Genomic DNA, 20,605 nt, shown 5'->3' with positions numbered 1-20,605 from the left:
AGACCACAGACAGACAGAACCACACTGGCCCCAATCTGACCACAGACAGACAGGACCACACTTGCCCCAGTCAGACCACAGACAGACAGAACCACACTGGCCCCAGTCAGACCACAGACAGACAGAACCACACTGGCCCCAGTCAGACTACAGACAGACAGGACCACACTGGCCCCAGTCAGACTACGGACAGACAGGACCACACTGGCCCCAGTCAGACTACGGACAGACAGGACCACACTGGCCCCAGTCAGACCACAGATAAACAGGACCACACTGGCCCCAGTCAGGCTACAGACAGACAGGACCACACTGGCCCCAGTCATACCACAGATAGACAGGACCACACTGGCCCCAGTCAGACCACAGACAGACAGGACCACACTGGCCCCAGTCAGACCACAGACAGATAGGACCACACTGGCCCCAGTCAGACTACGGTCAGACAGGACCACACTGGCCCCAGTCAGACCACAGACAGATAGGACCACACTGGCCCCAGTCAGACTACGGTCAGACAGGACCACACTGGCCCCAGTCAGACTACGGTCAGACAGGACCACACTGGCCCCAGTCAGACCACAGACAGACAGGACCACACTGGCCCCAGTCAGACCACAGACAGATAGGACCACACTGGCCCCGGTCAGACTACTGTCAGACAGGACCACACTGGCCACAGTCAGACTACAGACAGACAGGAACAAACTGGCCCCAGTCAGGCCACAGACAGACAGGACCACACTGACCCCAGTCAGGCTACAGACAGACAGGACCACACTGACCCCAGTCAGGCTACAGACAGACAGGACCACACTGGCCCCAGTCAGACCACAGACAGACAGGACCACACTGGCCCCAGTCAGACCACAGACAGACAGGACCACACTGGCCCCAGTCAGACCACAGACAGACAGGAACAAATTGGCCCCAGTCAGACCACAGACAGACAGGACTACACTGGCCCCAGTCAGACCACAGACAGACAGGACCACAGACAGACAGAACCACAGACTGCACCACACTGGCCCCAGTCAGACCACAGACAGACAGGACCACACTGGCCCCAGTCAGACCACAGACAGACAGGAACAAACTGGCCCCAATCTGACCACAGACAGACAGGACCACACTGGCCCCAGTCAGACCACAGACAGACAGGACCACACTGGCCCCAGTCAGACCACAGACAGACAGGACCACACTGGCCCCAGTCAGACCACAGACAGACAGGACCACACTGGCCCCAGTCAGACTACGGACAGACAGGACCACACTGGCCCCAGTCAGACCACAGACAGACAGAACCACACTGGCCCCAGTCAGACCACAGACAGACAGGACCACACTGGCCCCAGTCAGACCACAGACAGACAGGACCACACTGGCCCCAGTCAGACCACAGACAGACAGGACCACACTGGCCCCACTCAGACCACAGACAGACAGGACCACACTGGCCCCAGTCAGACTACGGATAGACAGGACCACACTGGCCCCAGTCAGACCACAGACAGACAGAACCACACTGGCCCCAATCTGATCACAGACAGACAGGACCACACTGGCCCCAGTCAGACCACAGACAGACAGGACCACACTGGCCCCAGTCAGACTACGGACAGACAGGACCACACTGGCCCCAGTCAGACCACAGATAAACAGGACCACACTGGCCCCAGTCAGGCTACAGACAGACAGGACCACACTGGCCCCAGTCATACTACAGATAGACAGGACCACACTGGCCCCAGTCAGACCACAGACAGACAGGACCACACTGGCCCCAGTCAGACCACAGACAGACAGGACCACACTGGCCCCATTCAGACCACAGATAAACAGGAACACACTGGCCCCAGTCAGACTACGGACAGACAGGACCACACTGGCCCCAGTCAGACCACAGACAGACAGGACCACACTGGCCCTAGTCAGACCACAGACAGACAGGACCACACTGGCCCCAGTCAGACCACAGACAGACAGGACCACACTGGCCCCAATCTGACCACAGACAGACAGGAACACACTGGCCCCAGTCAGACTACGGACAGACAGGACCACACTGGCCCCAGTCAGACCACAGACAGACAGAACCACACTGGCCCCAATCTGACCACAGACAGACAGGACCACACTGGCCCCAGTCAGACCACAGACAGACAGAACCACACTGGCCCCAGTCAGACCACAGACAGACAGAACCACACTGGCCCCAGTCAGACTACAGACAGACAGGACCACACTGGCCCCAGTCAGACTACGGACAGACAGGACCACACTGGCCCCAGTCAGACCATAGACAGACAGGACCACACTGGCCCCAGTCAGACCACAGACAGACAGAACCACACTGGCCCCAGTCAGACCACAGACAGACAGAACCACACTGGCCCCAGTCAGACTACAGACAGACAGGACCACACTGGCCCCAGTCAGACTACGGACAGACAGGACCACACTGGCCCCAGTCAGACCATAGACAGACAGGACCACACTGGCCCCAGTCAGACCACAGATAAACAGGACCACACTGGCCCCAGTCAGGCTACAGACAGACAGAACCACACAGGCCCCAGTCATACCACAGATAGACAGGACCACACTGGCCCCAAGCTGGTTGAGAGAATGCCAAGAGTGTGCAAAGCTGTCATCAAGGCAAAGTATGGCTATTTGAAGAATCTCAAATATAAAATATGCTTTGATTTGTTTAACACTTTTTTGGTTACTACATGATTCCATATGTGTTACTTCGTAGTTTTGATGTCTTCACTATTATTCTACAATGTAGAACATAGTAATACATAGAGAAAAACCCTTGAATGAGTAGGTGTTCTAAAACTTTTGACCGGTAGTGTAGGAATTAGCCTTACAGGTTTTCATAAGGATAAAGTGTATGTGAATGAATTAGCCTTACAGGTTTTCATTAGAATACATTGTATGTGAATGAATTAGCCAGGCTGGAATCCAAGACTAAGGTGAAGTTGTTCTTCTGGCTTGGATAGTTGTGTATCAAAGTCTATTGGTGCATTGTCGTAGAGGCGGCTCATAATAATGGCTGGAATGGAGCAAATGGAATGGCATTAAACCATGTGTTTGATACCATTACACTGAAACCGCTCCAGCCATTACCACGAGCCAGTTCTCCCCAATTAAGGTGCCACGTTTATTTATTTTACCAGGTAAGTTGACTGAGAACACATTCTCATTTGCAGCAACGACCTGGGGAATAGTTACAGGGGAGGGGGATGAATGAGCCAATTGTAAACTGGGGATTATTAGGTGACCGTGATGGTTTGAGGGCCAGATTGGGAATTTAGCCAGGACACTGGGGTTAACACCCCTACTCTTACGATAAGTGCCATGGTATCTTTAATGACCTCAGAGAGTCAGGACACCCGTTTAACGTCCCATCCGAAAGACAGCACCCTACACAGGGCAGTGTCCCCAATCATTGCCCTGGGGCATTGGGATAAAAAAAAAATTGACCAGAGGAAAGAGTGCCTCCTACTGGCCCTCCAACACCACTTCCAGCAGCATGTGGTCTCCCATCCAGGAACTGACCAGTACCAACCCTGCTTAGCTTCAGAAACAAGCCAGCAGTGGTATGCAGGGTGGTATGCTGTTGGCATACATACATCCTGTGGTCCATTGATATGGAGGGAGGGCCAGTTATCGACTGATGGCCCATCTGCTTTCCCAGTTTATTGGTTAGTAAAATCGATGTGGAGAAACGCATTGCCCCAGATTGAGCATGACCAGTCAAAATAAAACAATTTAAGAGGAAAACATCTTGAGCTCTTATTGTGCCAGACAGTGTTAAAACATTGTTGGTCAGAGAATGGCAGGATAAAAGTCAATAGGAATGTGTTCTTTACATATCTAGAATCTTAACTTGATCACCCAGTTGCAGTAGAACTTAGTGCATATTAGGTTTAAAAAGCTTCTGAAGTTTGTAATTTCCACTCTGAAATTTCTGATTGATTTTCCCTTAGGAAAAATGTATCAACCCCTAGAAAAATGTATATTAAGTGTAATTCACATGATGATGCACATTTTCTGTTGCTGTAGGATTGTTTTCCTGCTGTAGCAAACTGGCTCAAATAAAGATCCTACGTCTGTATGTTTACCTGATCATTCTCTATATCTGCTAGAACGCTAGGGACACTATGCACAGCCTCTCAGGGACGCTATGCACAGCCTCTCAGGGACTCTATGCACAACCTCGCAGGGACGCTATGCACAACCTCGCAGGGACGCTATGCACAGCCTCTCAGGGACGCTATGCACAGCCTCTCAGGGACGCTATGCACAGCCTCTCAGGGACGCTATGCACAGCCTCTCAGGGACGCTATGCACAGCCTCTCAGGGACGCTATGCACAGCCTCGCAGGGACGCTATGCACAGCCTCGCAGGGACACTATGCACAGCCTCGCAGGGACGCTATGCACAGCCTCTCAGGGACGCTATGCACAGCCTCGCAGGGACACTATGCACAGCCTCTCAGGGACGCTATGCACAGCCTCTCAGGGACGCTATGCACAGCCTCGCAGGGACGCTATGCACAGCCTCGCAGGGACGCTATGCACAGCCTCTCAGGGACGCTATGCACAGACTCTCAGGGACGCTATGCACAGCCTCTCAGGGACGCTATGCACAGACTCTCAGGGACGCTATGCACAGCCTCTCAGGGACGCTATGCACAGCCTCGCAGGGACGCTATGCACAGCCTCTCAGGGACGCTATGCACAGCCTCGCAGGGACACTATGCACAGCCTCTCAGGGACGCTATGCACAGCCTCTCAGGGACGCTATGCACAGCCTCTCAGGGACGCTATGCACAGCCTCTCAGGGACGCTATGCACAGACTCTCAGGGACGCTATGCACAGCCTCTCAGGGACGCTATGCACAGCCTCGCAGGGACGCTATGCACAGCCTCTCAGGGACGCTATGCACAGCCTCGCAGGGACACTATGCACAGCCTCTCAGGGACGCTATGCACAGCCTCTCAGGGACGCTATGCACAGCCTCGCAGGGACGCTATGCACAGCCTCTCAGGGACGCTATGCACAGCCTCGCAGGGACGCTATGCACAGCCTCGCAGGGACGCTATGCACAGCCTCTCAGGGACGCTATGCACAGCCTCGCAGGGACGCTATGCACAGCCTCTCAGGGACGCTATGCACAGCCTCGCAGGGACGCTATGCACAGCCTCGCAGGGACGCTATGCACAGCCTCGCAGGGACGCTATGCACAGCCTCGCAGGGACGCTATGCACAGCCTCTCAGGGACGCTATGCACAGCCTCGCAGAGACGCTATGCACATCTGTTAGAATCTCAACAACTACCTGTTGAAGAATAGAACAATGGTCTATGCTGGGCTCGGGTTTAAAGGGTTGACTATGTATGGTTAACAAAATACAACTCTAAAATCAAAGTTTGTCAGATGTTTTCAGACCTCAAAAGCAGACTTCTGTTGAGATAATTCCATATTCCAGGACATCTGTTTTGTAGATGTAGCCATAAGGCACACTCCAACATCAATTGGAAAGATAAGCACCGTATCATTTCCAGATCTATCTTTTCCATCCATTTGTAGACCACATTGCTTAATTAATAATCGCTATATTGGGGAGTAAAGTACCACCCCAGCCTACTTACAACTTCTTTTTGATTTCACTGCAGAGACAAATGAAGCTGATCAACATGAAGCCATACAAGAGATTAAAAGGAGACTCTCCCGAAAGGTACTGTCATTTATACTATGTTTAGGTAAGCCTGCTGAACGTCTGCATCTCATTGAGTTTATGGCTGATGACTTGTGTTGATATTTGTGGTACACAGATCCATCTGGTGGACATAGCCGGAACTGAATTAACTGGAACCAAACACATTCAAACTCATATTCACTGAATTACCAGATAATGTCTTAGGTTCTGAATTACCAATAAAAATTCAATCTCATTGACTGAATTTCCAAACAATTTATGAATTTATGAATTACCAAACAAATGTCAAACTCATTTAGGGTTATACAATGTGAGGGGGTGCACACATTGTCACATTCAGAACCCACATTGAAGGTGGAGGAAGATGATTGTGTTTATTCCATTGTTTAAAAAAAGTATAATAGAAAATAACAAACTCATAATTTTAGAGTTTTTTGACAAGCCAAAATGCAGCAACTGTATGACTCAGTTGCCACAGTGCATACTGTAGGGCATTCCAGCTCTGTGTGAGAAGCATGCCACAGTGCATACTGTAGGGCATTCCAGCTCTGTGTGAGAAGCATGCCACAGTGCATACTGTAGGGCATTCCAGCTCTGTGTGAGAAGCATGCCACAGTGCATACTGTAGGGCATTCCAGCTCTGTGTGAGAAGCATGCCTCAGTGTAGTATCAGGCTGCTTGAAATTCCTCAGATTGCTCGCCCCTGTGGTGGCTGGGGGAAGAGGGAATTTTCCAGGGTTAGGCCAACACTGCTTGACCTTAGATATAATGAAGAGAACTGGAGTGTAGTTTCAACACAATGCCCCTGTATGGCATTGTGGAAGGACTTAAACTCTTCCGACAACTCTCTATCCATCTCCCGTGCCGCAGCTGTCTTGTCTAGAAGTCACACTATACAGATGTCAATCACTGGCTACTTACACTGAGTATGCCAAACATTAGGAACACCCCCTCAAAACAGCCTCAATTCGTCAGGGCATGGACTCTACAAGGTGTCGAAAGCATTCCCCAGGGATGCTGGCCCATGTTGACTCCAATGCTTCCCACAGTTGTGTTAAGTTGGCTGTATGTCAGGTTGGCTGTATGTCCTTTGGGTGGTGGACCATTCTTGATACACACCAAGAAACGCTGCAGTTCTTGACACATACTGATGCACCTGGCACCTACTACCATATCCCATTCAAAGGCACTTAAATCTTTTGTCTTGGTCTTTCACCCTCTTAATGGCATGCATACACAATCCATGTCTCAATTGTCTCAAGGCTTAGTCCTTCCTTAACCTGTCTCCTCCCCTTCAGCCACACTCACTGAAGTGGATTTAACAAGTGACATCAATGAGGGATCATAGCTTTCACCTGGATTCACCTGGTCAGTATGTCATGGAAAAAGCAGTTGTTCCTAATGGTTTGTCCACTCTGTATATTTCGTGTGTGTTTGTATAGCTGAGTGTGAGGCCGACAGTAGCAGAGCTGGTGGCTCGGCGGATTCTGCGCTTCAATGAGTACGTGGAGTGCACAGATGCTAAGGACTATGACCGTCGCGCAGACAAACCCTGGACCAGGCTCACTCCAGCTGACAAAGTGGGTTCCAGACTCCTACCGTATAATGTTATTGCTAAAGCAACTAAAACACATGACATTCATAATGCCATTAAATACTTGAAATAAGAGAGGTTATAAGAGAGGTTAGGTTAATTGTATTGTATTGTATCATGTATTCCAGCTACCTGAACAATGCTGTAAATACATTATTCATAGATAATGACTTATCTACCATTTCATCTTCACTTATATTAAATGTGTTGCCTGTCTGAAGCTATTGATGGTCTGATAGTTTGACAATGAATTCAAAAATGTGACAATTAATCTATGAATCCCTCAGGCTGCTATCCGTAAAGAACTGAATGTTTATATTCCCTCAGGCTGCTATCCGTAAAGAACTGAATGTTTATATTCCCTCAGGCTGCTATCCGTAAAGAACTGAATGTTTATATTCCCCCAGGCTGCTATCCGTAAAGAACTGAATGTTTATATTCTCTCAGGCTGCTATCTGTAAAGAACTGAATGTTTATATTCCCTCAGGCTGCTATCCGTAAAGAACTGAATGTTTATATTCCCTCAGGCTGCTATCCGTAAAGAACTGAATGTTTATATTCCCCCAGGCTGCTATCCGTAAAGAACTGAATGTTTATATTCCCTCAGGCTGCTATCCGTAAAGAACTGAATGTTTATATTCCCTCAGGCTGCTATCCGTAAAGAACTGAATGTTTATATTCCCCCAGGCTGCTATCCGTAAAGAACTGAATGTTTATATTCCCCCAAGCTGCTATCCGTAAAGAACTGAATGTTTATATTCCCCCAGGCTGCTATCCGTAAAGAACTGAATGTTTATATTCCCTCTGGCTGCTATCCGTAAAGAACTGAATGTTTATATTCCCCCAGGCTGCTATCCGTAATGAACTGAATGTTTATATTCCCCCAGGCTGCTATCCGTAAAGAACTGAATGTTTATATTCCCCCAGGCTGCTATCCGTAAAGAACTGAATGTTTATATTCCCTCTGGCTGCTATCCGTAAAGAACTGAATGTTTATATTCCCCCAGGCTGCTATCCGTAAAGAACTGAATGTTTATATTCCCTCAGGCTGCTATCCGTAAAGAACTGAATGTTTATATTCCCTCAGGCTGCTATCCGTAAAGAACTGAATGTTTATATTCCCTCAGGCTGCTATCCGTAAAGAACTGAATGTTTATATTCCCCCAGGCTGCTATCCGTAAAGAACTGAATGTTTATATTCCCTCAGGCTGCTATCCATAAAGAACTGAATGTTTATATTCCCTCAGGCTGCTATCCGTAAAGAACTGAATGAGTTCAAAAGCAAAGAGATGGAAGTTCATGAAGAGAGCAAACAATTTACCAGGTAATGACAACTTGAACGTTATTGATCCCCAGCCATTACACTTCATTATGAGTCATACAAGATAATAAACTGCTGTTTGATTTTGGCCTAGTAACAGTGTGCTATAAGGTGCAGACTGCAGTTCTGATCCAACAGTGTCTGTTTCCCTGTACCTTGGCAGATTCCATCGGCCCTGAGGCATTTCTCTCTCCAGTGGGGGTGCTGGTCGGCTGCCGGCACTGCCTAAAGGCTCTCTCTCCCCGCTGCGTGCTTCACCATCGGGCTTTTCCCCGGAGCCTGGGGCCTGGATGCCCCTAGGCACGGACACATGGACACCGTCTCCCAGGGCCAACCTGGCTCCAGCTCTACAGATCAATAGAGGTTGATAACATTGGGCCACACCTGCTTACACAGCCCAGACCAGACTGGGCTTTAGTGCTGTGTGAAAAGAGACAGACCGAGAGAGAGAGGCCAGTATCCATGAAGGACAAAACTGTTGCACTTTGTAACACAGCACTGATTTAATTACCCACATACTTTTTGGCTTCCCTAAAGCACCTTAACAGGCCTTGACCAAGTCCCCATGGACTGGAAGGGAAATGGTTTTGCAACTATGACAATGTTGTAGGTTAGGCAAGTCCAGCCAAAGGTAACAGTAATCAAATCAATGTTTATTTGTGATATGCACAGGATACAATGTAAACCGTGCAATGCAATGCTTACTTGCAAGCTTCCCCAACAGTGCAATGACAAATATAACCAAATCAGACACATAGTCCTTAACTTAACGTAATCATGGAAGTGCATGGCAAGGTGTTAAGAATAAATGGTTAGTTTTACTGCCATGTGGTCTTGATGGTGGAAATTAAGGTGTTTGGGTCTTGTTTTAAGGGGTAATTGTTGATGCTGATCTCAAAGTGGCTGGGAGTACATTAATTTTGCCTAGATAATAAGGAATATGTATCATTACTGTATTTGTCATGTTTTCTAGAACACTTACCATTATTGAGCATATCTTTTACAGGGACAGAGCAGAGTGGACCCTATTGATCTATGTAGGCTGTTCTTCCACTCACTCTTTCCAAATTTAGGGCAAGTTCAGAACAAATTGGTCTGCCCTTCAGATTGGTTGAGCTATTAATAATGGATGGTCTGTGTAGTTTGAAAGTATATGATAAATGTTAGTATTTTACAGTCCCAGATGAATCCATTGAGCTTTTTTCCTGGTCATAAAATGTGAAGCATTTCTTTGATATTTCTGTGATGAGGTGCACCAATCAATTTACATTCATTTCAGACTGCTATGGGCAGCTGTAGAATATAGGAAGAGAACCATAGTATTCATACTAATGTTTTTCTCATTCTATGGATTTTTTGTACATAATGTATATCAGTTGCATGATCACAAGTTTACTGCCAATTACCCTATAGATTTTTACATTGATGTGATGTACAGGATGAGTTTTGTATTGATGGCGCTATGTGCTGTTCATATGTGAGTACTGTATCTTTGAATTATGTCAGTACATAATATTAATGTATATACAGTACCAGTCAAAAGATTGGACACACCTGCTCATTAAAAGGTTTTTCTTTATTTTTACTATTTTCTACATAGTAGAATAATAGTGAAGACATCAAAACTATGAAATAACACATATGGAATCATGTAGTAACCAAAAAAGTGTTAAACAAATCAAAATATATTGGATTTTATATTCTTCAAAGTAGCCACCCTTTGCCTTGATGACAGCTTTGCACATTCTTGGCATTCTCTCAACCAGCTTCATGAGGAATGCTTTTCCAACTGTCTTGAAGGAACCAAAAATCTCAAATTTAGAACAAAGGACAGATTTCCATCGGTCTAATGTCCATTGCTCATGTTTCTTGGCCCACGCAAGTCTCTTCTTCTTATTGGTGTCCTTTAGTACTGGTTTCTATGCAGTAATTCAACAATGAAGGCCTGATTCACGCAGTCTCCTCTGAACAGTTGATGTTGAGATGTCTGTTACTTGAACTCTGAAGCATTTATTTGGGCTGCAATTTCTGAGGCTGGTAACTCTAATGAACTTATCCTCTGCAGCAGAGGTAACTCTGCGTCTTCCTTTCCTGTGGCAGTCCTCATGAGAGCCAGTTTCATCATAGTGCTTGATGGTTTTTGCGACTGCACTTAAAGAAACTTTCAAAGTTATTGAAATGTTCTGTATTGACTGACCTTCATGTCTTAAAGTAATGATGGACTGTCGTTTCTCTTTGCTTATTTGAGCTGTTCTTGACATAATATGGACTTGGTCTTTTACCAAATAGGGTTATCTTCTGTGTACCACCCCTACCTTGTCACAACACAACTGATTGGCTAAAATGCATTAAGAAGGAAAGAAATTCCACAAATGAACTTTTAACAAGACACACCTGTTAATTGAAATGCATTCCAGGTGACTACCTCATGAAGCTGGTTGAGAGAATGCCAAGAGTGCAAAGCTGTCATCGAGGCAAAGGGTAGCTACTTTGAAGAATCTAAAATAGAACAAATATGTAGATTTGTTTAACACTTTTTTGGGTTACTACATGATTCCATATGTGTTATTTCATAGTTTTGATGTCTTCATTATTATTCTGCAATGTGGAAAATAGTAGGTGTGTCCAAACTTTTGACTGGTACTGTACATGTATTGCCACTCCCATATCCATCATGCATATACGAGGTCTATATATTCCTCTAAATTGCTTTATTGTTCCGTTGTTGATCACATACATAGATACCATTTATGCGAACCATCAACTGTGTATTCTCAGGAAGAAGATGCCATAACCCTTCAGTATTAGCTACATATTAGCCATCACTACTGTAATGGTCCAGGTGACAAAGTGGCTCAGTGACTCGTGTTTGCATCTCAATGTAAAAAAAAACTGTTTGCATGTTCTTCACAAAGAGGGCAACAGATGCTACTGAGCCAGATGTCTATGTGTCAGGGGAGAAGCTCCAGGTGGTATCAGATTTTAAGTACCTTGGTATCATACTTGATTCCAACCTCTCTTTTAAAAAGCATGTGAAAAAGGTAATTCAAATAACCAAATTCAACCTAGCTAATTTCCGATTTATACGAAATTGTTTGACTACAGAGGCAGCAAAACTGTACTTCGAAACTATGATACTCCCCCACTTAACATACTGCTTGACTAGTTGGGCCCAAGCTTGCTGTACAACATTAAAACCTATTCAGTCTGTCTACAAACAGGCTCTCAAAGTGCTTGATAGGAAGCCCAATAGCCATCATCATTGTCACATCCTTAGAAAGCATGAGCTCTTGAGTTGGGAAAATCTTGTGCAATACACCGACGCATGTCTTGTATTCAAGATCCTTAATGGCCTGGCTCCCCCTCCACTCAATATTGTTGTTAAACAGAAAACCCAGACATATGGCAGCAGATCCACAAGGTCTGCAATGAGAGGTGACTGTATAGTTCCCCTAAGGAAAAGCACCTTTAGTAAATCTGCATTCTCTGTGAGAGCTTCCCATGTCTGGAATACACTGCCATCAGACACACATAACTGCACCACATATCACACTTTCACAAAATGCTTGAAGACATGGCTAAAGGTCAATCAGATTTGTGAACATGGTCCCTAGCTGTGTGTTGCCGCTTTCCATGTTGTCTGTTGTCTGTAGCTTGTGAGGTGTGGAAACACTTTGTTGCTTTTATGAATTTTGTCTTGCTGCTTTTTGTTCTGTCTGTATGCTACGTCTTGCTTGTCCTATGTTGCTCTGTCTGTATGCTATGTCTTCTTGTCCTATGTTGCTGTCTTGCTTGTTCTATGTTGCTATTGTCTATATTGTAATTGTTTTTAATAACCTGCCCAGGGACTGCGGTTGAAAATTAGCCGGCTGGCTAAAACCGGCACTTTTACTGAAACGTTGATTAATGTGCACTGTCCCTGTAAAAATAAAAAATAAACTCAACTCAACTCATAGACTAAAAGTGACCCCATGGCCACTTAAATGGTGTAATATGTTGACTTAGGGCTCTATTCAATCAGATCCGCTTAAAAATTAAAAGATTCACTCACTGAATAGATGCAGTGAAATGTGTTGTTTTACAGGGTCAGTCATGGAGCAAATTAGGGTTAAGTGCCTTGCTCAAGGGCATATCGATAGACCTTGTTGACTCGGGTATTCGAACCAGTGACCTTTTGGTTATTGGCCCTGCGCTCTAACTACTAGGCTACCTGCGAAAGCTTCTAATAACCTGTTTTTGCTTTGTCATTCTGGGGTAATGTGTGTAGATTGATGAGGAAAAAAGTAATTTAATCCATTTTAGAATAAGGCTATAACGTAACAAATGTTGAAAAGTCAAGGTGTTTGAATACTTTCGGAATGCACTGTATATATTATATATAAAAATATGTATGTATATATATGTGTGTGTGTGTGTGTGTGTGTGTGTGTGTGTGTGTGTGTGTGTGTGTGTGTGTATATACACTGCTCCAAAAAATAAAGGGAACACTTAAACAACACAATGTAACTCCAAGTCAATCACACTTCTGTGAAATCAAACTGTCCACTTAGGAAGCAACACTGATTGACAATAAATTTCACATGCTGTTGTGCAAATGGAATAGACAACAGGTGGAAATTATAGGCAATTAGCAAGACACCCCCAATAAAGGAGTGGTTCTGCAGGTGGTGACCACAGACCACTTCTCAGTTCCTATGCTTCCTGGCTGATGTTTTGGTCACTTTTGAATGCTGGCGGTGCTTTCACTCTAGTGGTAACATGAGACGGAGTCTACAACCCACACAAGTGGCTCAGGTAGTGCAGCTCATCCAGGATGGAACATCAATGCGAGCTGTGGCAAGAAGGTTTGCTGTGTCTGTCAGCGTAGTGTCCAGAGCATGGAGGCGTTACCAGGAGACAGGCCAGTACATCAGGAGACGTGGAGGAGGCCGTAGGAGTGCAACAACCCAGAGCAGGACTGCTACCTCCGCCTTTGTGCAAGGAGGAACAGGAGTAGCACTGCCAGAGCCCTGCACAATGACCTCCAGCAGGCCACAAATGTGCATGTGTCTGCTCAAACGGTCAGAAACAGACTCCATGAGGGTGGTATGAGGGCCCGACGTCCACAGGTGGGGGTTGTGCTTACAGCCCAACACCGTGCAGGACGTTTGGCATTTGCCAGAGAACACCAAGATTGGCAAATTCGCCACTGGCGCCCTGTGCTCTTCACAGATGATAGCAGGTTCACACTGAGCACATGTGACAGAGTCTGGAGACGTCGTGGAGAACGTTCTGCTGCCTGCAACATCCTCCAGCATGACCGGGTTTGGCGGTGGGTCAGTCATGGTGTGGGGTGGCATTTCTTTGGGGAGCCGCACAGCCCCCCATGTGCTCGCCAGAGGAGCCTGACTGCCATTAGGTACCGAGATGAGATCCTCAGACCCCTTGTGAGAGCATATGCTGGTACGGTTGGCCCTGGGTTCCTCCTAATGCAAGACAATGCTAGACCTCATGTGGCTGGAGTGTGTCAGCAGTTCCTGCAAGAGGAAGGCATTGATGCTATGGACTGGCCCGCCCGTTCCCCAGACCTGAATCCATTTGAGCACATCTGGGACATCATGTCTCGCTCCATCCACCAACGCCACGTTGCACCACAGACTGTCCAGGAGTTGGCGGATGCTTTATTCCAGGTCTGGGAGGAGATCCCTCAGGAGACCATCCGCCACCTCATCAGGAGCATGCCCAGGCATTGTAAGGAGGTGATACAGACACGTGGAGGCCACACACACTACTGAGCCTCATTTTGACTTGTTTTAAGGACATTACATCAAAGTTGGATCAGCCTGTAGTGTGGTTTTCCACTTTAATTTTGAGTGTGACTCCAAATCCAGACCTCCATGGGTTGATAAATTTAATTTCCATTGATCATTTTTGTGTGATTTTGTTGTCAGCACATTCAACTATGTAAAGAAAAAAGTATTTCATAGGAATATTTCATTCATTCAGATCTAGGATGTGTTATTTTAGTGTTCCCTTTATTTTTTTGAGCAGTGTATATATATATATATATATATATATACTGTGTTTCACCATCATTGTGTATAGTTTTGTGTATTGACAGACCAAGCCATGAAAACACAAGTTTATATTATTATTTACCTTTTGACTGTTTCTGTCCCATTGTGCATAATCGATTTAAAGTGGTCAGGATCCAAATGTTGTAGAAGTGTGTTTGTGTTGAAAATCATCTGTGCGGTGGAAAGTAATTTGTCTGCCTGGCCTTAATCCACCTTGCAGTCGACTGTGAAGTCATTGAATGGGTCAATAAAAAGCCAAGCAGGAGTGGTGCACTCAGTTCCAATGGCATGTCTTTGTCTCTGGTTTTTGGCCATTGATCACAGTTGAAAAGCACCTCTGTGGATATAGGCAGCAGCAAATGCCAAAAGCAAAACGTTCAGTCTCTTAGAAGGGTCAAAGTGACAGGCAGGACCCTTGAACAAAGACCACACGTCTCAAGTAATATTAATTGCGTAATATTTTGAAGCAGCATATCTCTGTGAGGGAATTATGAGTAGCTAATATGTTTGTGGAAAATACTGTATGTGAACATCTACTGGAGTGGGTTACTGGCCAGCCTTTTGTGCCAACTGCTAAACCCACATTTTATGGAAACAGATGGTTTAAAGCTCACTTAAATGTCTCATTTTTCTAGAAGAATCCTAAGTTAGATGGAGTATGTCAATTTGTATCACTTTCCATTGGGTTACAGCAATAAAACTCTGATGGGGTTTATTGGTTTCAGGTTACTGTGGGAGAAGCAGTCAAACAGACATTGCTTGCACTTACATTAGTGTACATATGTCACATTTTCCACTGGTTGCCAAGCTCAGCAATATAACCTCATCATACGGTACACAGCCAGGCGACTTCCTGCACAGCCGGGGCGTCAATGATTAGAAGTTGGTTTGTATCCACCACCCCTGATAGCTGGCCTTGTCGTCGATGGTCAGTGTACAGCCCTGTTTATACCTGGTTCTAACATCCTTTGTTCTGATCTTGTCAACATTCTGATTGTGCGCACATTTTTAGACAGGTGTAGACGATTAAGTCTCATTTTGATCAGAATTTAAGGTAGTCCGGGATCTAATGTGTCTGGATATCTTACAAGTGTAGACGGTTTTAGACAGTGAAACCATTTAAATCATCATTATCCCGTCTTCTAAAATCTTTGCCCTGTGACGCCATTGACTTATGGCATTAATATATGTCTTAAAATGAATCATTAAATATTATTTTAGAATAAATAATAATTTATTAATAATTAAATAATGAATAATAAATAATTTGCTTACGGGGGAACCTGATATCTGATTACAATGCAGGCACAATGGAGGAAATGAGACACATTTGTGCAGCAGATACAATGTGGGCACAATCAGAATGAGGACAAAATCAGGACAAAGGATGCATGTTAGCACCAGATATAAACAAGGCTTTAATCCCCCCGCAGTCCCCAACAACCAGATGTTCCGGTTTTCAGGAGGAATGAAAATAATAGAGAGAGAGAGCCTGTGACGCAACTTTTTTTTTCTCATCAAGACCAGAATATAAGGCATGGTTTCCCAAACATGGTCCTGGGGACCCCAAGAGGTGCACATTTTGGTTTTTGCCCTAGCACTACACAGCTGATTCAAATAACTAATTGTCAAGCTTTAATCATTTGAATCAACTGTATAGTGCTAGGGCAAAAAACAAAAGGTGCACCCCTTGGGGTCCCCGGGACTGGGTTTGGGAAACACTGCTCTAAGAGATCTAGCTTCAGGCATTTATTTTACGCCTGTTACGTTACGCTATGCAAAACAAGCTCGCCCAATTCAAAACTGCCACTATTGCCCGGGTCGTTCCACCAATTCAGTGCCGTTTTGAAGAGCGTAACTTGGTAAAAAAAAGATTGGATTTTACCTAATTAACATCCTGTCATAAAGAGCATATGTTCAACTTAATAAAAAAGGAGTTTTCCCATCTCAAAGGGTTAAATAAAAAATATACTGTAAGTTCCTATTAATGCCAAATAAAGTAACAGGGTTGACCATAAATGGGTTGACCCTAACAGAGTTGACCCTAACAGGGTTGACCTTAACAGGCTTGAACGCAACAGGCTTGAATGTAACAGGCTTGATAATGATCTTAAACCAGCCATAACTCCCCTTGTGAAAGGGGGAATGGAAGCTTTTTGTGTGCAACAAGGAGTGGCAATTGAGAATTCAGAGTGGTTAAGTGGGTTAAAATCTTCCTGAAAGTCAGAGGGTGCAGAGAGGGACATGTCAAATGCTGAAATTTGGCACTTTAGCAAGTCTTTATTCAAATAGCAAAATCAATTTTATTGAATTGTCCATGTGGTCTATATTAAATTGAACTTAATTCAACATACCAGCCTCATTAGTGCAGAATTTCTACTTAGAATATCAAAGGGACAGAAAAGGCACTATTTTTGTGGAACGACCCTATTTCAAAACGGGGCAGCAGGGTAGCCTAGTGGTTAGAGTGTTGGACTAGTAACAGAAAGGTTGCAAGTTCATATCCCCGAGCTGACAAGGTACAAATCTGTACCTTGTCAGCTCGGGGATGTTTGGGAACCCATGGTTCCTAGTTGAAAATGAGAATTTGTTCTTAACTGACTTGCCTACTTAAATAAAGGTAAAAATAAAAAACTGTGCCCTCCATGTCTACAATGGGAAGAGCCAATAGTAGCAGACTTGGCAGATGGTTATTGAAATCTATAAGCAGCAGAATGCCCTGCCATGTGGTAGGATGTCATACTGATGAGTAAGCTGTAACCAGTGTAATCCATATTGTACAACCTTCCCTTGAAATAGTGTAACTCTTTCTACTAACTCCCCTAACTCTTTCTACTAACTCCCCTATCAAATCTGTTTAGATCAAAACAGCGTACCCTTCTATCGTCAGAGGCGCCAGGCCTGTAATATAATATTTCATGGATATTAAGAAAACATCTATCTGCCTGTTGTTTACTAGCCTGGCTGACGCGACTCACATGGCACACAGCTAAGGAGAGCCGTGACGCACAAGTCCAGGGATCATCCACTAAATTCAGTGCAGGCTGATTTTTTCTTGAGCGGATGTTCAGGAGGGCAGAACATAATTAGAAATTATTTGTAGACTGCAAATTGACCGCAAGAAACCCAACCAGATGTAATATTAATAAATCATAATTTAAAACCATGATTACATTTGTATATGATCACGTGTCTATTATGCGTGGGAATAGTTTGAAACAGAATACCCAAATTAAAATCACTTCGAGGTGATTTGCTGGCGCTTTGACAGTCTAATATCCAACAACGCAGGGAACCACTTTAGATACGCTTTAGCCGACATCGCCATAGATGATGTGTGGATGATGTAAGAGGTGGAACTTGCATTAGAGCTGTAAAATCCACAAGCGGCTCCTGGCATTATACCTGGGCATTGCCATTGGCTACACGGAGTCGTCACTTTAAGAGAAATCCCATGCAGCCTTGTTTACTAGTACAAACACTGGAATGTGAGATGTAATCTACACCTCATTAGGCTGATAAAAATCCTCAGTATTTTGTTTAATGATTTTCAATGTGAGTCATTATTTCTATATAGCCTACACGTTCTCTTTCTGAACTTCTAACGCGAGTGAGACGGATGTGGCTTCATGACAATGATCAAAAGAGCAGCTGCTCACCGATTTGACAGTTCCAATGCAGAAATTAATCAAATACAAAAATGAAAGGCTAATTTCAAAGTCGGAACAAATCCAGCGTAAATATAAATAGATGGTCTTGGTAGTAATTTCCGACTAGATTAGCTAAATCTATGGTATGGTGATATACTGCCCTGAACAGGTTGCAAATTAATTTACAAGATAAATAAATTCTTCCCCCTACTAAATACCACTATACAAGTTTGAAAGTTATTGTATTGTAGCGGATAAATGCTATGTTCAAAGCTTGCTAAAGGAACCGCAAGTCCTCTCTGTGCTCCTCACAGACTGCATGACACTTTAATAGGTCACAGACTGCTACTAAAGTACATTAAAGGGATCAGACACTTTTTTCAATTTTCGCACAAAATGACATACCCAAATCTAACTGCCTGTAACTCAGGCCCTGAAGTAGGATATGCATTTTCTTGGTACCATTTGAAAGGAAACACTTTGAAGTTTGTGGAAATGTGAAAAGAATGTGGGAGAATATAACACATTAGATCTGGTAAAATACAAAGAAAAAAACATTTTCTTGCATTTTTTTGGTACCATCATCTTTTAAATGCAAGAGAAAGGCCATAATGTATTATTCCAGCCCAGGTGCAAATTAGATTTTGGCTACTAGATGGCAGCAGTGTATGTGCAAAGTTTTAGACTGATACAATGAACCATTGTATTTCTATTCAAAGTGTTGTATCAAGACTGCCCAAATGTTCCTAATTTGTTTATTAATAACTTTTCACATTCAAAACTGTGCACTCTTTTCAAAGAATAGCATGGTATTATTTCAATGTAATAGCTACTGTAAATTGTACAGTGCAGTTAGATTAACAAGAAGCTTAAGCTTTTTGCCAATATCAGATATGTCTATGTCCTGGTAAATGTTCTTGTTACTTATAAACTCATGCTGATCGCATTAGCCTACGTTAGCTCAACCGCCCCGCATGGGACCCACCAATCCTGAAGAGGTTTTAAAGGATAAATTGATAACAGCATTTTGAAACAGCTCATCTGCCATATCAGCCTGCCAGTTATCTTTAGGGCGTAATGTTAGTGCCTTTGTGAACAACGTGAGGGAATAAACGTATTTTAGCCAAGGCCCTGCTAAATTATGTTACGTTCGCTCAATCAGCCCTAGAGCTGTTGTTATAAACCTCAGTGTGTCTTGTAGATGTCATGCACCTGGAAAATGTGATTTCACAGGCGGTAGGACTTTTTTTCCCACTGGCACTCTGCCTACCTCAATATGCCATCTTGGTTCAATCAGTTTTTCACCCAGACGAATGAAGACAAGAAGCGTATACCTCTTTGTGAACCTGAGATTCATCTGTTTGAATGTTTCCAATACTTACTATTGAGTTTAGAGAATCAAATCAAATCAAATTGTATTAGTTACATTTGGCGAATACAACAGGTGTTGGCTTTACAGTGAAATGCTTACTTAGAAGACCATAACTGACAATGCAGTTTAATAAAATTAGGACAAGAATAAGAAGTAAATGTAACATGTAATTAAAGAGCAGCAGTAAAATAACAATAGCGAGACTATATACAGGAGGGTACCAGTACAGAGTCAATGTGCGGGGGCACCTGTTATTTGAGGTAATATGTACATGAAGGTGGAGTTGTTAAAGTGACTATGCATAGATAACAACAGAGAGTAGCAGCAGTGTAAAAGAGGGGGAGAGCAGATAGTCCGGGTAGCCCTTTGATTAGGTGTTCAGGTGTCTTATGGCTTGGGGGTAGAAGCTGTTTAGAAGCCTCTTGGACCTAGACTTGGCGCTTCGGTACCGCTTGCTGTACGGTAGCAGAGAGGACATTCTATGACTAGTGTCATGACGTTGGCCTGGGGGTTAGGTTTCTGACAGTCATAAATACCTATTCCCCCCTCTTTCCTCTCTCTACCCTACTGATGTTACATTTGCAAACCCTTGGTTAGCATAGAGATTCTGGGAACATCAGAAGGTGGGGGGAAATGAACAATATTCTGGTAATCCGACCAATTTAACATATGCGGTGGTACTTAATGAATATGATGTCAGTTCGGCTGTCATCTGAGACATTCTCATCAATGATAAGATTACATAAACTCTACAGTGGAAAGTCTACACATCAGAGTTATCGGATTCACATGGAATTGTTGTTCAATTTAAATGTTTGAATAGGAAATTATTCGTGATGGGAGGAAATGTGATTTTAGCTTCTAAAATGTGAGATTTGG

The 20,605-nt window shown here is 44.3% G+C and overlaps 1 protein-coding gene across 5 annotated transcripts in view; it reads left to right on the top strand.

Moving 5' to 3' along the window:
* Window positions 1-14,988, top strand: part of LOC115112842 (phosphatase and actin regulator 2-like) — an 80,222-nt gene extending 65,234 nt beyond the window's left edge. For 3 of the 5 annotated variants that reach the window (XM_029639845.2, XM_029639847.2, XM_029639846.2), the window contains exons 9-12: window positions 5,690-5,751; window positions 7,176-7,313; window positions 8,575-8,651; window positions 8,812-14,988. In XM_029639845.2, coding sequence (XP_029495705.1) covers window positions 5,690-5,751; window positions 7,176-7,313; window positions 8,575-8,651; window positions 8,812-8,827 — 293 coding nt within the window. In that variant the 3' untranslated portion in view covers window positions 8,828-14,988. The other 2 variants (XM_065012611.1, XM_065012612.1) reach the window with 2 other exon arrangements.
* The last annotated feature ends 5,617 nt before the right edge of the window (window positions 14,989-20,605 follow it).

The sequence above is a fragment of the Oncorhynchus nerka genome, linkage group LG28 (genome assembly GCF_034236695.1).
Source record: "Oncorhynchus nerka isolate Pitt River linkage group LG28, Oner_Uvic_2.0, whole genome shotgun sequence".
Taxonomy (NCBI): domain Eukaryota; kingdom Metazoa; phylum Chordata; class Actinopteri; order Salmoniformes; family Salmonidae; genus Oncorhynchus; species Oncorhynchus nerka.
This window is presented reverse-complemented; position numbering and strand designations above follow the sequence as displayed.